Source organism: Pseudophryne corroboree, chromosome 5 (assembly GCF_028390025.1).
Source record: "Pseudophryne corroboree isolate aPseCor3 chromosome 5, aPseCor3.hap2, whole genome shotgun sequence".
NCBI lineage: Eukaryota > Metazoa > Chordata > Amphibia > Anura > Myobatrachidae > Pseudophryne > Pseudophryne corroboree.
This window is the reverse complement of record NC_086448.1, coordinates 403,571,455-403,592,551: the sequence shown is the minus strand read 5'-3', so window position 1 is coordinate 403,592,551 and position 21,097 is coordinate 403,571,455. Positions and strand designations below refer to the sequence as shown.

The 21,097-nt window shown below is 46.6% G+C and overlaps 1 protein-coding gene and 1 long non-coding RNA gene across 12 annotated transcripts in view; one reads left to right on the top strand and one right to left on the bottom strand.

Moving 5' to 3' along the window:
• Positions 1-20,762, top strand: part of LOC134927785 (uncharacterized) — a 135,392-nt gene extending 114,630 nt beyond the window's left edge. Inside the window, exon 4 of the long non-coding RNA XR_010177729.1 lies at positions 20,678-20,762. This is a non-coding gene — a long non-coding RNA (uncharacterized LOC134927785). The remainder of the gene's footprint in view (positions 1-20,677) is intronic.
• The window catches only part of LOC134927784 (poly(rC)-binding protein 3-like), a 2,026,162-nt gene that overhangs the window by 309,157 nt on the left and 1,695,908 nt on the right, over positions 1-21,097 (bottom strand). For 10 of the 11 annotated variants that reach the window (XM_063922741.1, XM_063922743.1, XM_063922734.1 and 7 more), the window contains 3 exons: positions 20,655-20,786; positions 16,966-17,094; positions 5,658-5,801 (listed from right to left, as the gene is read on the bottom strand). In XM_063922741.1, coding sequence (XP_063778811.1) covers positions 5,658-5,801; positions 16,966-17,094; positions 20,655-20,786 — 405 coding nt within the window. The remainder of the gene's footprint in view (positions 1-5,657; positions 5,802-16,965; positions 17,095-20,654; positions 20,787-21,097) is intronic. The other variant, XM_063922740.1, reaches the window with a different exon arrangement.

The window sequence follows — 21,097 nt, the reverse complement described above, 5'->3', positions numbered from 1 at the left end:
TGGGATAATTGTGACTCCTTGCTTTCGAAGGAGCACCATCACTTCTGCCATCACCTTGGTAAATATTCTCGGTGCCGTGGAGAGCCCAAACGGCAACGTCTGGAATTGGTAATGGCAGTACTGTACCACATATCTGAGGTACTCCTGATGAGGTGGATAAATGGGGACATGCAAGTAAGCATCCTTGATGTCCAGAGACACCATAAAATCCCCCTCTTACCAGGCTTGCAATGACCGCTCTGAGCGATTCCATTTTGAACTTGAATCTTTTCAGATAAATGTTTAGGGACTTTAAATTCAATATGGGTCTGACCAAACCGTCCGGTTTTGGTACCACAAACATTGTGGAATAGTATCTCCTTCCCTGTTGAAGGAGGGGAACCTTTACCACCACCTGCTGGAGATACAACTTGTGAATTGCCGCTAACACTACTTCCCGTTCCATGGGGGAAGCTGGCAGGGCCGATCTGAGGTAACGGTGAGGGGGCATCACTTCGAATTCCAGCTTGTATCCCTGAGACACAATCTGTATAGCCCAGGGATCCACCTGTGAGCGAACCCACTGGTGGCTGAAATGTCGGAGACGCGCCCCCACCGCTCCTGGCTCCTGTGGAGCCCCAGCATCATGCGGTGGATTTAGTGGAAGCCGGGGAGGACTTTTGATCCTGGGAACTAGCTGTATGGTGAAGCTTCTTTCCTCTACCCCTGCCTCTGGCAAGAAAGGACGCACTTCTGACCTTCTTGCTTCTTTGTGATCGAAAGGACTGCATTTGGTAATACGGTGCTTTCTTAGGCTGTGAGGGAATATATGGCAAAAAGTTTGACTTCCCAGCCGTAGCTGTGGAAACCAGGTCTGAGAGACCGTCCCCAAACAATTCCTCACCCTTGTAAGGTAACACCTCCATGTGCTTCTTGGAGTCGGCATCACCTGTCCATTGCCGAGTCCACAGGACCCTTCTGGCAGAAATGGACATTGCATTTATTCTAGAGCCCAGCAGGCAAATGTCCCTCTGGGCATCCCTCATATATAGGACAGTGTCTTTTATATGCCCCAGGGTCAGTAAAATGGTATCCTTGTCTAAGGTATCCATTTCCTCAGACAGATTATCTGTCCATGCTGCTACAGCACTCCACATCCAGGCCGACGCAATTGCCGGCCTCAGTAGAGTACCTGAATGTGTATAAACAGACTTCAGGATACTTTCCTGCTTTCTATCTGCAGGATCCTTTAGGGCGGCCGTATCCTGTGACGGCAGGGCCAACTTCATAGATAAGCGTGTGAGAGCTTTATCTACCCTAGGGGATGATTCCCAGCGCATCCTGTCCGTTGGCGGGAAAGGGTACGCCATAAGAAACCTTTTGGAAATCAGCACTTTCTTATCGGGGGAATCCCACGCTCTTTCACATAATTCATTGAACTCATGTGAAGGGGGAAAAGTCACCTCTTGCTTTTTCTCCCCATACATATAAACCCTCTTGTCAGTGACAGGGTTTACCTCTGAAATGTGCAAAACATCCTTCATTGCTATAATCATGTAGCGGATGGCTTTAGCCATTTTAGGCTGCAATTTTGCATCATCGTCATCGACACTGGAGTCAGAATCCGTGTCAATATCTGTGTCAACAATTTTGGATAGTGGGCGCGTTTAAGACACTGACGGCCTCTGCGCTGTGGGATCAGGCATGGGCTGAGACCCTGACTGTCCCAAGGCATCAGCTTTATCCAACCTCTTATGTAAGGAGTTTACATTATCATTTAACACCTTCCACATATCCATCCAATCAGGTGTCGGCACCGTCGGCGGCGACGCGTCATTCATCTGCACTTGCTCTGCCTCCACATAGCCCTCTTCGTCAAACATGTCGACACACGCGTACCGACACACCACACACACAGGGGATGCTCTATTTGAGGACAGGACCCCCACAAGGCCTTTTGGAGAGACAGAGAGAGAGAGTATGCCAGCACACACCCCAGCGCTATATGACCCAGGAATTACACAGTAACTTAGTGTTTACCCAGTAGCTGCTGTATATATGATTAATGCGCCTAAATTTATGTGCCCCCCCCCTCTCTTTTTTACCCTCTTTCTACCTGCAGGGGAGAGCCTGGGGAGCTTCCTCTCAGCGGAGCTGTGGAGAGAAAATGGCGCTGGTGAGTGCTGAGGAAGAAGGCCCCGCCCCTTCAGCGGCGGGCTTCTGTCCCGCGATTTTGTGTAAAAATAATGGCGGGGGCTCATGCATATAACAGTGTCCAACTGTATATATGCTGCTTTTGCCAGGAGGTACTGAATTGCTACCCAGGGCGCCCCCCCCCTGCGCCCTGCAGTGACCGGAGTGTGTGGGTTCGTGTGGGCGCAATGGCGCACAGCTGCAGTGCTGTGCACTACCTCATATGAAGACAGGAGTCTTCTGCCTCCGATTTTGACATTTTCTTGCTTCAACCCGCCGGCTTATGACTTCTGGCTCTGCGAGGGGGGCAGCGGCGCGGCTCCGGGAACGGACGACAAGGTCAGGTCCTGTGTTCGATCCCTCTGGAGCTAATGGTGTCCAGTAGCCTAAGAAGCGCAACCTAGCCGCAGTTAGTAGGTTTGCTTCTCTCCCCTCAGTCCCACGTAGCAGAGAGTCTGTTGCCAGCAGAAGCTCTCTGAAAATAAAAAACCTAACTAAAATACTTTCTTATTAGCAAGCTCAGGAGAACTCACTAAAAGCACCCAGCTCTGGCCGGGCACAGATTCTAACAGAGGTCTGGAGGAGGGGCATAGAGGGAGGAGCCAGTGCACACCAGTAGTACTAAATCTTTCTTAGAGTGCCCAGTCTCCTGCGGAGCCCGTCTATTCCCCATGGTCCTTACGGAGTCCCCAGCATCCACTAGGACGTTAGAGAAAAAGGTGTTTAAATTGTTTTAAAATCTGAAAAAAATTGTGTGGGGTCCCCCCTCCTAAGCATAACCAGCCTCGGGCTCTTTGAGCCGGTCCTGGTTGAAAAAATATGGGGGGGAAAATTACAGTGGTTCCCCCATATTTGATCAACCAGCACCGGGCTCTGCGCCTGGTCCTGGTGCCAAAAATACGGGGGACAAAAAGCGCAGGGGTCCCCCGTATTTTTGGACCCAGCACCGGGCTCCACTAGTCAGAGAGATAATGCCACAGCCGGGGGACACTTTTATCTTGGTCCCTGCGGCCCTGGCATTAAATTACTAACTAGTCACTCCTGGCCGGGGTACCCTGGAGGAGTGGGAACCCCTTAAATCAAGAGGTCCCCCCCTCCAGCCACCCAAGGGCCAGGGGTGAAGCCCGAGGCTGTCCCCCCCATCCAAGGGCGGTGGATGGGGGCTGATAGCCTTGTGAAAAAAATAGAATATTGTTTTTTGTAGCAGTACTACAAGTCCCAGCAAGCCTCCCCCGCAAGCTGGGACTTGGAGGACCACAAGTACCAGCATGCGGGGGAAAAACAGGTTCGCTGGTACCTGTAGTACTAATACAAAAAAATGACCCAACAAAAAACAGGACACACACACTGTGACAGTAAAACTTTATTACATACATGCACACCTACATACATACATACTTACCTACCTATGTTCACACGAGGCTCGGTCCACCTCTCCATGTAGACTCCACGGTGTACCTGAGAAAAAAATGATACTCACATAATCCAGGGTAGCTTCTGTCCTCTTTGTAATCCACATACTTGGCAAAAAAAACAAACCAAAAAAGCCGAACCACGCACTGAAAGGGGTCCCATGTTTACACATGGGACCCCTCTCTCCGACTGCTGGGACCCCCCCTGACTCCTGTCAATGAGGGTCCCTTCAGCCAATCAGGGAGCGCCACGTCGTGGCACTCTCCTGATTGGCTGTGCGCTCCTGTAGTGTGATTGAGGCTGCACACTGAAGATACAATGTAGCGCATAGGCGCTCCATTGTATCCAATGGTGGGAACTTTGCGGTCAGCGGTTGACCGCGAGTAACCTCAACCGCTGACCGCAAAGTTCCCACCATTGGATACAATGGAGCGCCTATGCGCTACTTGTATCTTCAGTGCGCTCCTCAATCACACTACAGGAGCGCACAGCCAATCAGGAGAGTGCCACGACGTGGCACTCCCTGATTGGCTGAAGGGACCCTCTTTGACAGGAGTCAGGGGGGGTCCCAGCAGTCGGGGAAAGGGGTCCCATGTGTAAACATGGGACCCCTTTCAGTGCGTGGTTCGGCTTTTTCGGTTTGTTTTTTTGCCAAGTACGTGGATTACAAAGAGGACAGAAGCTACCCTGGATTATGTGAGTATCATTTTTTTCTCAGGTACCCTGTGGAGTCTACATGGAGAAATGGACCGAGCCTCGTGTGAACATAGGTAAGTATGCATGTATGTAGGTGTGCATGTATGTAATAAAGTTTTACTGTCACGGTGTGTGTGTCCTGTTTTTTGTTGGGTATTTTTTTGTATTAGTACTACAGGTACCAGCGAACTCGGTTCCCCCCGCATGCTGGTACTTGTGGTTCTCCAAGTACCAGCTTGAGGGGAGGCTTGCTGGGACTTGTAGTACTGCTACAAAAAACAATATTCTATTTTTTTCACAAGGCTATCAGCCCCCCATCCACCGCCCTTGGATGGGGGGGGGACAGCCTCGGGCTTCCCCCCTGGCCCTTGGGTGGCTGGAGGGGGGGACCCCTTGATTTAAGGGGTTCCCACTCCTCCAGGGTACCCCGGCCAGGGGTTACTAGTTAGTGATTTAATGCCAGGGCCGCAGGGACCAAGATAAAAGTGTCCCTCGGCTGTGGCATTATCTCTCTGACTAGTGGAGCCCGGTGCTGGTTCCAAAAATACGGGGGACCCCTACGCTTTTTGTCCCCCGTATTTTTGGCACCAGGACCAGGCGCAGAGCCCGGTGCTGGTTGATCAAATATGGGGGAACCCCTGTCATTTTTCCCCCCATATTTTTTCAACCAGGACCGGCTCAAAGAGCCCGAGGCTGGTTATGCTTAGGAGGGGGGACCCCACGCAATTCTTTTTCCCAGTTTTTACAGTAAACAGACCCTTTCCCATAGATAACCATGCACAGAGCTCACTGATCCGTGCATGGTTATCCAAACTCGACTGGAAAAAGCAGGTCTATTTTTCTGCTGCTTTTTTTAACGATTCGCAAAAACATACACCCGCACTTGAGCACTCAGAGACTAACACCCAAATACGAATGAATAGTGAATACCCGTGTTGTATGAAATAACAGCCGCGTTTGACCAATGGTCTATTCATACGTATTTCTGAACTTTGCCAATCAAACCATTACGAATGTCCCAAACACTGCCGAGATTTGTGCTTAGTGAATTCCCGTGTTGGGACTTAAAAAAAAAACACAAATCGGACAAACTCGGATTTTTAGTAAATATTGGCCCAGGAGACTTACAGTACTGTAAGTATAAATCATTTTGCAACCTAATTAAAGATGTGTACACAGCATCAACAATACATGCACACATTTTTAATGAACAGAAAACCGGAGAAAACTAAAAATGCAATAATTGAGATTGCAGTTATTCTGAAATGACAAAGCAGCTGATATGACCTGATCTACAGTACTTTGTACAAGCAATGCCTCAAAAGTAACTTATACTCTTATACTATACCATGGGGGGGAAAAAAGAGTACACTAACAGGTGCATGTTGATGTTGAGCCAGGATGGTGTGATTTCCAGCTGAGGCCAGAATTGCATCCGCTCTTACCTGGCCTCCAGCAAAAATAATAGGTCCAGAGGCAGGCTTTGGCCGATAAGGAATAGTGGCTCCTTTTGGGGGTGACTGTAAAAAAAGAAAACAAGACATTATAATTGAAGTGCAGTTTACTGCATACATGTGAGCACCAATAATAATAAATTATTTCCTTAATTCACGCATAATACAGAGACGTATTCTTGGAAGTTCAAGAAACGTTTGGACCAGTGGCGCAACTAGAAATGTTGCTCCCCAAAAAAAAAGGTTTCTGGAGCCCTCTTCCCCCATCCCCTTCCCTTCCCTACTGCCATTTAAAAAGCAAAGTATTTGCGCGCGCTTCAAAAAAGGAGCATGGCTTCACTGCAAGGAACATAACCTCACTGCAAGGGGCTTGGTCTCACTGGAAGGGGCACGGTATTGCAGGTAAATACTACCCTGTAGCCCAGTTTTGAAACATGCAATCCCAGACATTGGACACAGCTGGAAAAAAATCCTGATTCATGCCCCTACATTATTTGTCATTTTTCCTCCTTATAGTAATGTCCCTTACACAGTATGCCACACACCACAATCCCCCTGACACATTATGCCACACACTACATTGCCCCTGACACATTATGCCACATACTGCAATGCCAGTGATATATTATGCCACACACCATAATGCCTGTGATACGTTATGCCACACACCACAAATGACCCTGACACATTATGCCCCACAGTTAGACTTCAAACAACTTTTAAATTAACTGCTAGTTACCAGGGGCTTCATGTTCGTTGCCATGGTTTCATGCTCTGGGTGTCATGACCGCTGCCAGGGGTGTAATGTTTATTGCTAGGGGAGTCATACTTGTGGGGACCACACACACATTAAGACAGGTGGCCACTCCCCTGTTGGGGGTCAGGAAAAGCACAAGGTGTCACACACACAAAGGGGCAATGGGCACAGGGGGTTGGGACCAGGGCCGGACTGGGACCAAAAATAGGCCCTGGCAATTTTGAAGCACACAGGCCCACATCGGTGTCAGCATCTGACTCCTCCCCTTACTATTCCCGACTCATCCTACTTCTTAGTCTATGCTCTTACAAATATAATTAATATTATAACAACATACAAGTGTACATCATTCTATATTAAAATACACGGGATGCGGTCAACATCCCGCTGGACGGGATCCCGGCGGTCGAAATACCGACGCCGGAATCCCGACCGCCACAATCCCGACCGCTACAATCCCGACATATTCTCCCTCCGTGGGTGTCCACGACACCCATGGAGGGAGAATATAATAGTGTGGCGAGCGAAGCAAGCCCGCAAGGGTCTGTGTTCCGCTCGCCACCCCTGTCGGGATTGTGTGGTCGGGATTCCGGCGTCTGTATTTCGACCGCCGGGATCCCGTCCAGCGGGATTACGTACTGATCCCAAATACACACAACCATTGGTTGAAGTGGAAATGTTGAAGTGGGGGTATGGAAAAATAAAGGTTGTAACTAAGCGCGTGCGCTCCAGAAAATGGGCGTGGAAACGCATGCCCCCCATTCACTAGAATGAGAATGTCTGTGTGCACTCCCGGCGGGGCTAAGCGGCAACCAATCAGACAGAGAGTGTCCCATAGAGGTACTGCCAAAAAAAATGGGTGTGGCCAATTAAAATGGGACGTGATACACAGACATATGCCCCCAATAGTGCAGTGCGAGATCCACAATTGCCCCCACAGTGCCAGGTATACAAATGCCCCCACAGTGCCAGGTATACAAATGCCCCCCCACAGTGCCAGATCCACAAATGCCCCACAGTGCTAGGTATACAAATGCCCCCACAGTGCCAGATCCACAAATGCCCCACAGTGCCAGGTATACAAATGCCCCCACAGTGCCAGATCCACAAATGCCCCACAGTGCCAGGTATACAAATGCCCCCACAGTGCCAGGTAAACAATTGCCCCCACAGTGCCAGGTATACAAATGCCCCACAGTGCCAGCCAATTGCCCCCACAGTGCCAGGTATACAATTGCCCCCACAGCAGTGCTGCAGCTGCTTACCGCTGCTGCGCTGCTGCTGCTCCTCCGGCTGTGATGTGAGGGTGTCAGGACTCTGCGGGCGCGCGGCTATGTCTGGCACCGGCGTGTAGGACTTCAAACTAGCCGCCGGTTCGTGAGCCAATCAGAGCTCGCGGACTGGCAGCGGCGGCTCCCGATTGGCTGCCGGTCCGCGAGCTCTGATTGGCTCACGAACTGGCGGCTGGTTTAAAGTCCGCTACACTCCGACAGACATAGCTGTGCTGGCGCACTCTCCTCTCCTGATGGCTGAGACACGCTGCCGCCAGACTGAGCGGCAGCTTGTCTCAGTGACACAAGCGGGGGGGGGGGGGGGGCGCAATTGTTTAAATCTGCAGTCGGCTCGGAAGCAAACTGCTGCTCGGCTGGACCGGCCCACGTGGCCATCGGCCCTTCTGGCATTTGCCAGAAGTGCCAGGTGGCCAGTCCGGCCCTGGTTGGGACGCAGGAAGGGCTGAAGGGGTCCTATACACATAAGGTACAGGGGGCCACACATAGGTGGGTGGGGGGCAGGAGAGCACAGGGCTGTCTGGTGACTCACCACTCTACTGTATGTCCATTCAACCTTGGGGTGTCTCCAACGGAGGACTGGGGACCCAGGCAGAGACTTAAGAGAAGGCCGGCAGCAGGAGGATAAAGAGCCAGTGCCCACGCAGCCCCGGCCGGTAGTGTGAGGCTGTACTGGTGATCAGAGGAGTAGAGCACACTCCTGGAACTGTGCCTGAACGACCTCTGCTTCACTCACCACGTGCCAGCTGCTGGAGGAGGCAGTGATGCCAGGGCAGCTGTGGAGTCGGGTGGCTCAGCTCTCCGGCTGTGGCAGCATAGATAGTGTAGTGTGACTGAGCGCAGGTGGATCGGTGGCAAGTGAAGGCAGACCGGGGCCATGACAGCCGCTTCACTGCAAACATGACAGTCACACCACTGCCTGCATCCTTGCCGACCTGCAATAGCAGCCAGAGGAAGCCCCCTGCACCCCTCATATCTAGGGCTGCTATGAAACATTCTGGGACCCAGTACAAAAACTTCCTGTGCCCCACTGCCCCTCCTGGAGGGGGTGTGACCTCAGCATGCTGGGGGCATGACCACACCTCTTTGGAGGGTTGTCTAGCATATAAGAAGCACCCACTCACAGGAGCATGGCATGCCTCCTAGCCAGTGCAGTAGAGAGGTAGAGAGCATGGCTGGGCCCAGGTACTTTTCGGGGGGCATGGTCTAATCACAGGAAGCATGGCGCTGGGCCCCCACTGAGAACCTCCAACAGACCTGGGCCCAGGTAATTTGTACGCTCTCCCCCCCTCTCTCAGTGCCACTGCTCATTTCTTGCTGCTGAGCTGGCACTAGGCATTTGCCTACTTTGCCCAGTGCTGGCTCTGACTGCGCCCCCCAAGCCTGGTGCTTCCAAGCCCCCGCAGTGGCTGTGGGGCTGTAGTAGTTATGCCAGTTAATAATATCTGCAGATTAACTAATCTCCTCAACTGGATACACATTTGTCCAATCCATGGCAGATCTGACTGCTGATCGACTGGGTCTGTCCACCACTGGACAAGTATGTACCTCCAGCCGACTGCCCCCTTCCCCCAATCCTGGTCACCTGCCAGGTCTCCTGATTTTTAAATATGCTTAAAAATCTGGAGACCCATCTGCCAACCATCCAACGGATATTATAATGTGTAGGTTGCTGAGGCCTCCGGTCTCGTTAGCCTCAGTTGTTACCCTTAGCAAATGTACTCCATTCTACTCCTACAAGAATCACCAGATGACCACTAATCACGGACATATGTTCTCCCAGATGACTTGATTTGTGAACAATACTATACACACATGAATTGTATGAAATACAGCCCATTCCCTATTTAATGATGTGCAAACACAAAAGTTAGTGTTGTGCAAACACAAACAAATGAACTTCAGGGATCCCCAAAGCAATCTTTATTGATAATATTTATATATTGATTCGATTGCATTAAACAGAATTTTTCACTTTTGTGAAAGAAAACAAGGTTACATACCACATATGCTTATAGAAATCGTCAAGAGAAATGTATTCTCTATACAACACCCCTAGACCACATTAGCACAGAATCATATATGGGGAAAATGTATTAAGCCTGGAGAAGGCATAAAGAAGTGATAAAGCAGTGATGAGTGCAAGGTGATAACGCACCAACCAGTCAGCTACAAAATGTAAATTGACAGGAGCTGATTGGATGGTGCATTATTACCTTGCACCTATCACTGCTTTATCATTTCTTTATGCCTTCTCCAGGCTTAATACACCAGTCAGTGTGATAGAACAGTTCCCTGCTCATCATACTCTGCCTGTCTCTGTTCATAGAGGATTCTATTAGTATACTGTAGTGTACAGTATGTATATATCCTATTTTACAGTGCCATATTTTCTATGTGCATTTTTTTTGTTTACCTGTTAGATACTAATATCAACATTTTAAACTAATTCAATAATTCAATAAAAGTTATATTTTATATTTCATCTTCATGACAGATTTAATAACAAAAGAGTGCCCCAACAAAAAGTCTTTAACCTCTTTCCTATGTCTGGCATTGTACATAATTGAATATTCCAAGATTTGTATTCTATTGAAAATAATTGCTGGTCTCTTTTGCAATACTCTAACATTTATGAATTAAGATACAAGGGGGGATGTATGATACTGGTATGGATTATGCCACTATAAGTGTTCCTGCTTCGCCTTTTTACCAAGGCGAACCAGGAACCACTAGCGGAGAGATGTATGATCATTTCATTTGCCGGAGCAGGGGAATGAAAACTTCCCCTCCAGCAATCACTGTCAGTGCCCCACAGCGCATTAGCCTACATCACAAGATCTCCCGTGCGCAGCCAGGTAATAGTGGCTTTCAATGGCGCAATGACACCTGCAGTTGTCAAAATAGATAGCTGCAGGTGTCAGAACGGTCAGTGCCACTGACCATTCTAACATTGCCCGCACATCAGTGTAATATATAAAAGATAGCAGCACCCATAACAACATTGGTGCATAGCCCCTGGTTTTTGATACAACTATCCATTGTGCCAGCATGTGGCCCGACTCACATATCACTGAAACCTATTTCTACTAGAATTAAATATAATGTAATATACTGTATAGTGAACAACATAAAATATTTTCAACTTGAAATCTAAACATACTGTAACATCTGTTTAAAGTATATATTTTATACAGTAAAATTAGGCTTTTGTGCCCAACACTCCACAGAGACAGCACTGACTAAAGTAGTAAATGATCTTGTAGAGATGTGCACTTGAAATTTTTCGGGTTTTGTGTTTTGGTTTTGGGTTCAGTTCCGCGGCCGTGTTTTGGGTTCGACCGCGTTTTGGCAAAACCTCACCGAATTTTTTTTTGTCGGATTCGGGTGTGTTTTGGATTCGGGTGTTTTTTTCAAAAAACACTAAAAAACAGCTTAAATCATAGAATTTGGGGGTCATTTTGATCCCAAAGTATTATTAACCTCAAAAACCATAATTTCCACTCATTTTCAGTCTATTCTGAACACCTCACACCTCACAATATTATTTTTAGTCCTAAAATTTGCACCGAGGTCGCTGGATGACTAAGCTAAGCGACCCTACTGGCCGACACAAACACCTGGCCCATCTAGGAGTGGCACTGCAGTGTCACGCAGGATGGCCCTTCCAAAAAACACTCCCCAAACAGCACATGACGCAAATAAAAATGAAAGAAAAAAGAGGTGCAAGATGGAATTGTCCTTGGGCCCTCCCACCCACCCTTATGTTGTATAAACAGGACATGCACACTTTAACCAACCCATCATTTCAGTGACAGGGTCTGCCACACGACTGTGACTGAAATGACGGGTTGGTTTGGACCCCCACCGAAAAAGAAGCAATTAATCTCTCCTTGCACAAACTGGCTCTACAGAGGCAAGATGTCCACCTCATCATCATCCTCCGATATATCACCGTGTACATCCCGCTCCTCACAGATTATCAATTCGTCCCCACTGGAATCCACCATCTCAGCTCCCTGTGTACTTTGTGGAGGCAATTGCTGCTGGTCAATGTCTCCACGGAGGAATTGATTATAATTCATTTTAATGAACATCATCTTCTCCACATTTTCTGGAAGTAACCTCGTATGCCGATTGCTGACAAGGTGAGCGGCGGCACTAAACACTCTTTCGGAGTACACACTTGTGGGAGGGCAACTTAGGTAGAATAAAGCCAGTTTGTTCATGGGCCTCCAAATTGCCTCTTTTTCCTGCCAGTATAAGTACGGACTGTCTGACGTGCCTACTTGGATGCGGTCACTCATATAATCCTCCACCATTCTTTCAATGGGGAGAGAATCATATGCAGTGACAGTAGACGACATGTCCGTAATCGTTGTCAGGTCCTTCAGTCCGGACCAGATGTCAGCATCAGCAGTCGCTCCAGACTGCCCTGCATCACCGCCAGCGGGTGGGCTCGGAATTCTGAGCCTTTTCCTCGCACCCCCAGTTGCGGGAGAATGTGAAGGAGGAGATGTTGACAGGTCGCGTTCCGCTTGACTTGACAATTTTGTCACCAGCAGGTCTTTGAACCCCAGCAGACTTGTGTCTGCCGGAAAGAGAGATCCAAGGTAGGTTTTAAATCTAGGATCGAGCACGGTGGCCAAAATGTAGTGCTCTGATTTCAACAGATTGACCACCCGTGAATCCTTGTTAAGCGAATTAAGGGCTCCATCCACAAGTCCCACATGCCTAGCGGAATCGCTCCCTTTTAGCTCCTCCTTCAATGCCTCCAGCTTCTTCTGCAAAAGCCTGATGAGGGGAATGACCTGACTCAGGCTGGCAGTGTCTGAACTGACTTCACGTGTGGCAAGTTCAAAAGGTTGCAGAACCTTGCACAACGTTGAAATCATTCTCCACTGCGCTTGAGACAGGTACATTCCACCTCCTATATCGTGCTCAATTGTATAGGCTTGAATGGCCTTTTGCTGCTCCTCCAACCTCTGAAGCATATAGAGGGTTGAATTCCACCTCGTTACCACTTCTTGCTTCAGATGATGGCAGGGCAGGTTCAGGCATTTTTGGTGGTGCTCCAGTCTTCTGTACGTGGTGCCTGTACGCCGAAAGTGTCCCGCAATTCTTCTGGCCACCGACAGCATCTCTTGCACGCCCCTATCGTTTTTAAAAAAATTCTGCACCACCAAATTCAAGGTATGTGCAAAACATGGGACGTGCTGGAATTTGCCCATATTTAATGCACACACAATATTGCTGGCGTTGTCCGATGCCACAAATCCACAGGAGAGTCCAATTGGGGTAAGCCATTCCGCGATGATCTTCCTCAGTTGCCGTAAGAGGTTTTCAGCTGTGTGCGTATTCTGGAAACCGGTGATACAAAGCGTAGCCTGCCTAGGAAAGAGTTGGCGTTTGCGAGATGCTGCTACTGGTGCCGCCGCTGCTGTTCTTGCGGCGGGAGTCCATACATCTACCCAGTGGGCTGTCACAGTCATATAGTCCTGACCCTGCCCTGCTCCACTTGTCCACATGTCCGTGGTTAAGTGGACATTGGGTACAACTGCATTTTTTAGGACACTGGTGAGTCTTTTTCTGACGTCCGTGTACATTCTCGGTATCGCCTGCCTAGAGAAGTGGAACCTAGATGGTATTTGGTAACGGGGGCACACTACCTCAAGAAATTGTCTAGTTCCCTGTGAACTAACGGCGGATACCGGACGCACGTCTAACACCAACAAAGTTGTCAAGGCCTCAGTTATCCGCTTTGCAACAGGATGACTGCTGTGATATTTAGTCTTCCTCGCAAAGGACTGTTGGACAGTCAATTGCTTGGTGGAAGTAGTAAAAGTGGGCTTACGACTTCCCCTCTGGGATGACCATCGACTCCCAGCAGCAACAACAGCAGCGCCAGCAGCAGTAGGCGTTACACGCAAGGATGCATCGGAGGAATCCCAGGCAGGAGAGGACTCGTCAGAATTGCCAGTGACATGGCCTGCAGGACTATTGGCATTCCTGGGGAAGGAGGAAATTGACACTGAGGGAGTTGGTGGGGTGGTTTGCATGAGCTTGGTTACAAGAGGAAGGGATTTACTGGTCAGTGGACTGCTTCCGCTGTCGCCCAAAGTTTTTGAACTTGTCACTGACTTATTATGAATGCGCTGCAGGTGACGTATAAGGGAGGATGTTCCGAGGTGGTTAACGTCCTTACCCCTACTTATTACAGCTTGACAAAGGCAACACACGGCTTGACAAATGTTGTCCGCATTTCTGTTGAAATACTTCCACACCGAAGAGCTGATTTTTTGGGTATTTTCACCAGGCATGTCAACGGCCCTATTCCTCCCACGGACAACAGGTGTCTCCCCGGGTGCCTGACTTAAACAAACCACCTCACCATCAGAATCCTCCTTGTCAATTTCCTCCCCAGCGCCAGCAACACCCATATCCTCCTCATCCTGGTGTACTTCAACACTGACATCTTCAATCTGACTATCAGGAACTGGACTGCGGGTGCTCCTTCCAGCACTTGCAGGGGGCGTGCAAATGGTGGAAGGCGCATGCTCTTCACGTCCAGTGTTGGGAAGGTCAGGCATCGCAACCGACACAATTGGACTCTCCTTGTGGATTTGGGATTTCGAAGAACGCACAGTTCTTTGCGGTGCTTTTGCCAGCTTGAGTCTTTTCATTTTTCTAGCGAGAGGCTGAGTGCTTCCATCCTCATGTGAAGCTGAACCACTAGCCATGAACATAGGCCAGGGCCTCAGCCGTTCCTTGCCACTCCGTGTGGTAAATGGCATATTGGCAAGTTTACACTTCTCCTCCGACAATTTGATTTTAGATTTTGGAGTCCTTTTTTTACTGATATTTGGTGTTTTGGATTTTACATGCTCTGTACTATGACATTGGGCATCGGCCTTGGCAGACGACGTTGCTGGCATTTCATCGTCTCGGCCATGACTAGTGGCAGCAGCTTCAGCACGAGGTGGAAGTGGATCTTGATCTTTCCCTAATTTTGGAACCTCAACATTTTTGTTCTCCATATTTTAATAGGCACAACTAAAAGGCACCTCAGGTAAACAATGGAGATGGATGGATACTAGTATACTTATGGATGGACGAGCGACTGCCGACACAGAGGTAGCTACAGCCGTGGACTACCGTACTGTGTCTGCTGCTAATATAGACTGGATGATAATGAGATGAAATTAATATATATATATATATATATATATATATAATATCACTAGTACTGCAGCCGGACAGGTATATATATTTATTATGTAATGACTGATGACGGACCTGCTGGACACTGTCAGCTCAGCAGCACCGCAGACTGCTACAGTAAGCTACTATAGTAGTATGTATCAAGAAGAAAGAGAAAAAAAAAGACCACGGGTAGGTGGTATACAATTATGGATGGACCAGCGACTGCCGACACAGAGGTAGCTACAGCCGTGGACTACCGTACTGTGTCTGCTGCTAATATAGACTGGATGATAATGAGATGAAATTAATATATATATATATATATAATATCACTAGTACTGCAGCCGGACAGGTATATATATTTATTATGTAATGACTGATGACGGACCTGCTGGACACTGTCAGCTCAGCAGCACCGCAGACTGCTACAGTAAGCTACTATAGTAGTATGTATCAAGAAGAAAGAGAAAAAAAAAACCACGGGTAGGTGGTATACAATTATGGATGGACCAGCGACTGCCGACACAGAGGTAGCTACAGCCGTGGACTACCGTACTGTGTCTGCTGCTAATATAGACTGGATGATAATGAGATGAAATTAATATATATATATATATATATATATAATATCACTAGTACTGCAGCCGGACAGGTATATATATTTATTATGTAATGACTGATGACGGACCTGCTGGACACTGTCAGCTCAGCAGCACCGCAGACTGCTACAGTAAGCTACTATAGTAGTATGTATCAAGAAGAAAGAAAAAAAAAAAAAAACACGGGTAGGTGGTATACAATTATATATATATTATATACAATTATATATATATATATATATATATATATATATATATATATTAAACTGGTGGTGATTAATTAAACTGGTGGTCAGGTCACTGGTCACACTATCAGCAACTTGCAAGTAGTACTCCTAAGCAGACAATCACAATATATACTGGTGGTCAGTGTGGTCACAATGGCAGTGTGGCACTCTGGCAGCAGAGTGCCAGCAAAAGTGTGCACTGTACGTTAAAATATGTACTCCTGCTCTCAGACTCTAACTGCTCCCCACTGTCTCCCCCACAAGTCAGATATACAGTCACACTATCACTTCAGCAAGTAGTAGTACTCCTCCTAATGCTCCCCAAAATTACTAAAGTAAATAATACTGTGTCTCTCTCTACTCTAGTCTCACTCTCTATAAACGGAGAGGACGCCAGCCACGTCCTCTCCCTATCAATCTCAATGCACGTGTGAAAATGGCGGCGACGCGCGGCTCCTTATATAGAATCCGAGTCTCGCGATAGAATCCGAGCCTCGCGAGAATCCGACAGCGGGATGATGACGTTCGGGCGCGCTCGGGTTAACCAAGCAAGGCGGCAAGATCCGAGTCGCTCGGACCCGTGTAAAAAAACCTGAAGTTCGGGCGGGTTCGGTTTCCGAGGAACCGAACCCGCTCATCTCTATGATCTTGTCACTTCTCAATCTAAAGCCACCTCTATCAGTTGGAGTATTCCAAGGCTCAGTCTTAGGTCAGCTGCTTTTCTCAGTCTCTTGGCAAACTAATCAACTCTTTCAGATTTCAGTATAATCTGTATGTGGATGATTCTAAAATCTACCTATCCTTCCAAGATTTATCACATCCACCCTATAACCTCATATATTTTGTCTTTCTTCGCTTTCACATCCTCCTGACCCTTGGTCAACATTGCTGTGTAACCATATCATGCAGCCCATTAAGAAACTTTGCAATCTGGTGGACCATTATGCAATAGGTAGCACCTATCCTTGTGTATCAATGCCTATTTCCCTATAGAGTGTAAGCTTGCGAGCAGGGCCTTTCTACATCTAGGTCTGTCTTTTATTACCCAGTTTTGTCCTATTACTGTTGTTTCAATTGTGAAGCACAACAGAATATGCTGCATTATATAAGAAACTGTTAATAAGTAAACAATAAATAAGATAAATTTGCACCCACCTCTAACATGACAACACAAATCTGTTTAACACACTGAATAATAGCATCGGGAGTTCCTGATATAGTAACTGCACGCTCTGTTGAATTGGGTAGCATGTCCCCTGCTACTTGAACTTGAGCACCTGTGGACTTAATAAACATACAAAAACATAAGTGGCTTACAACTGACACATAAAAACTAAATTCAATACATTCAGATAAATGTACATAAATCCCGACACCACTCAGGAGACCGGCACCGGAATACTGACAGTGGACATCCTGGAGGTAAGAATCAGAGTTTGGGTTAGGCTTAGTGCCCGGGGGAAGGGGGGCGGGATGATTAGGGTTAGGCACTAGGGGAGGTGGTTAGCCCTAGCTGCCACTCCTAGAGGGTTATCCCTAGCAGGCGCCCCTGGAGGGTTAGGGGAGGGAAAAAATATTTACCCGCTCAGAACGTCGGGATCTTCAGTGTCGTGATTCCACTGTTGGCCATGTGACCACCAGCATACCGACCACCAGTATGTCATACTGAAGGTTTAGATCCAATGAACTAATTCAGGGGGTTTGGTCATTAACATCATACTGTGCAGTTTAGTATATTAGCACAGAAAAAAGTAGGTGTGCTGTATTGAACTATCATAACGCCTCCCTGGTTAACTCCGTGAAAGCAATGTGTTCCTGTAATCCATCAGAGGTTTTCAGTAACTCCATACTGTGACTTTGGGGACAGAGAATAAGGAGATGTTGATAATGGAAAAAGTGAAGGGGAGAGGGAAAATTTGCAGGGGAATAAACCCGTCTTTCATTTGTAGCAATGGTTAGTTTTTATGGAAGCACTGGAATATCCAAGTAAAGATGGCTATGCTATGAGTCGCTCCTGCGGCTCATTTATGTTTGTGTTTCTGGCTGTCTCCTAGCAACCTAGAAGTCTCCTACATATGTGTGTTGTCTGTCTCTCACTCCCTGCTGGTCATAGTTCGTGGTTGCAGCGAGAGCCCTTGTCTCTAGGTTCCAGTACTAGCTGCGGAAATCTTTGGTTATTTTGTTACTGTCCTCTGCAGTATTCCTGTGTTCTTAAGCACTGTGTTTGTTATGTAATTATCAGCATCCAACTCAGTATTTCTGTGTCCAGCCCTGTTTTAGTACTTTATCATCGGCTTCATACTCTGTGTCAGTTTCATTATCTGTCTTATTGCTTTTGTTATTTCTGCTTATAGTACTCCTTATCTTCTTGCGATATAGTCTTGTGTTTCCTCAGTTATCTGTCTCACACGCATACCCTCAGTACTTCCAATGCCAGTGGCTCTGTCTCTTGTTTTGTCTAATTTCTTTCTGTAGTGTATTATCTGTCTATGTACCTTATGTTCTCTACTCACCCGAAAGCTGTCCAGAGTTTGACTAGTGGTCTGCCTAGTCATTTATAGGCCCCACAGCTACATAAAGTACTTCCCAATAGCAAACAACTCACACAAAAATATGGGGCAGCCATGGGAACTATGGCTGCTGCACGCACTGCACCAATAGCAGTTATGCCCTTGCTCCATCTGATTAGAGCTTTCCTCTGAAGCTAAACATTAATATATGCAATAATGTCTGTGTTGAAGCTATCACATGCTGTTTATGAGGAAAACCGGTCTGCCTATTGGAAAGCCAAGAATGACATTATCTACACATGTCATTGACTCAGGGAAGTCTATCTTTTCACCTGAACTGGCTATCTTGAGAGTGAGTCACTCACATTGAAACAGAACTGTAAGTGCTAAGTAGAAAGAGCATGTGTGTATACTTTTCTACTTCAGGACAGAATGGTGATGGGTTATGGCTCTTGTGCTGTTCTAGGATTGTGTCAGTGGGCTAGAAGGCTTTCCTAAATAGGCTAATGATATGGTAAACCAGCAAACAAATAAAACTTCATGGTTTCTAGAAAATCATATTTATAATGCATGAAACATATATTTGTTTTTTGATACTGCAAATCAGCAGCCTAATTATCAGCTGGAAAGTACATTCATATGCACAGTATTCCATTAAGGCTATTCTGGTCTAAACATACACACTTTACAACATCAGGCAAAGTACACTCTACAATGGTTATTTTTCTTCATATAAACAGAATGTCCATTACTTTTACTCTTTTTAGGTCTATTTGGTTACATTTTGATACCTTATAGAACTGTGTACTTTGATACTGCAATTTTTCCTACCATCTTTTAGGAGAATAAAAGCTGTCAAGTTCAATATAAAGTAACCTTTGAGGCTCAAACAAATGATATATTAACATATTTATATGCAATTTAGCACCTTAATTCAATCATTTCAATACAGTAGATCAAAATACTTGGTACGCTATTCTGTTCTTAGATGTCCATGAGCGGGCGATTAAATATATAAATGTAGGGGACTTTTAAGTTATTTTATTCTAAAAACCATACAGATATGGAATTGTCTTATCAAGGTTCCATACAAAATAGATTGCAGCATCCATCCCCAAGATTTTCTAATGGTATTGTGTTGTCCCCCATCTGTATGGATTGCTTAGGGCTGTCCATCCCCATCTGTATGTCCTGCACTGTGCAGTCCGTCCATCTGTTCATGTGGTATAGAAAATACCTACAATGTACAGGTCGACAATCATTAGGTCAACCCCATATGGTCGACATGCATAAGGTCGACACAAAAAAGGTCAACATAACTCCTTTTTTTTTTGTCGTTTTCACCATCAGAGCACAAGAAACCCCATTTGGTGTACGGCATCCCCTTACATGGCTCTCTACATTTGCCATGCTGTGGGCAAGGTGCCTCACTCCGCTACCGCTATGCTGGGCACAGGGTGCTATTCCCAATTGTAGTCCATTTGCATGAAAAAGGTGTAAAAATTATGAAAAAAACTTTTAAAAAACTGTGTCAATGTCAACCAAATGCATGTTGACCTTTTGTCAATGTTGACCTATGTCGACCATATGGGGTTGGCCTATCTGTCTTCCTAAACATTGAAATTCTGGCCACCCATATGTATATCCTGCATTGTACTTTCCCCACCTCCATCTATATGTTCTGCATTGTATTTTCTGTCCCTATGTGTAATTGGGGCAAATCCAGGGGGTGGCATGATCAGTTTTGCCCCTTTCAATCAGGCAAAAGAGACTGCTCCTGCTAAGCGCAAGGGCTTCCCAGAAGCACCACAGCTCAACCAGCACACAGCAGCATGTGCGGGCTGAAGAATTAAGCTGGCCTTCTGATAGGTAGGGGGGCGGGAGGATGGTGGCCCGGGTGCTCGCTGCCAATTCTGAGTGAATCTTGCCTGTGTAATGTAGATGTCCTCCCGGGAGCAAGGCGTGGACACTATGTTCCCGGGGGCCTGGGCATGCGCAGTAGGCTCTGGCATAATGCTAGTCTTCTCGCTGCAATAGAGGAGGGGGCCTGCAAAGGAGGCTGCACCCAGGCCCTCTCCTCTCATAAAACGCTACTGGTACCTGCCCTAAAATTAAGTTTGTAACTACACATAGAGAAAGGCAGCTACTTTGTGGGATTAACCAATATTCATGAGAATACTGTCTACAAATTCATTAAGAACCGGTTTATATGAGAAAATTAGTTTTTCTAAAACCAAATGTTTGCTGCAGTGTTACATAATTGAACATTTATAAAAGCCTATTTATCAAGTACACATTTTATTGTTTTATTTAATGAATTTTACAGAACCTTACTTCTCTGATTTCTTTAATTTTAGATCCTCCTTTCCCTATAAGAGATCCACACTGACTTGCAGGGACGACAAGACGTAACGTTACAGGTGGTTTACTTGTCACTGTACTGTTTGTCATGGAAGCATTGATGTCCTGTAATGATAGTAACCATAACATAGCTGTTAATTTCAGAAGAATATTCTTTAAACAAGGTTCATATTTTTAAGAAATACCAATAAGCAATTAGCGAGTAGTATGAAGATAAATTAACAACAATGTAAATAACATTTTGACAATGGTTGAAATGTAATGGTTAAATACAATTTTTTACCTGTTTATTTCTAGATTTTCTTTACCCATTATGAAGTGGGGAAAAAAAAGTAATGGCAAATCAACTGTAAAGAGTAACCTTAGAATTCTGATGTTCTTCTTAAAAATGGGTGCCATACCTGTACATGGCAAAA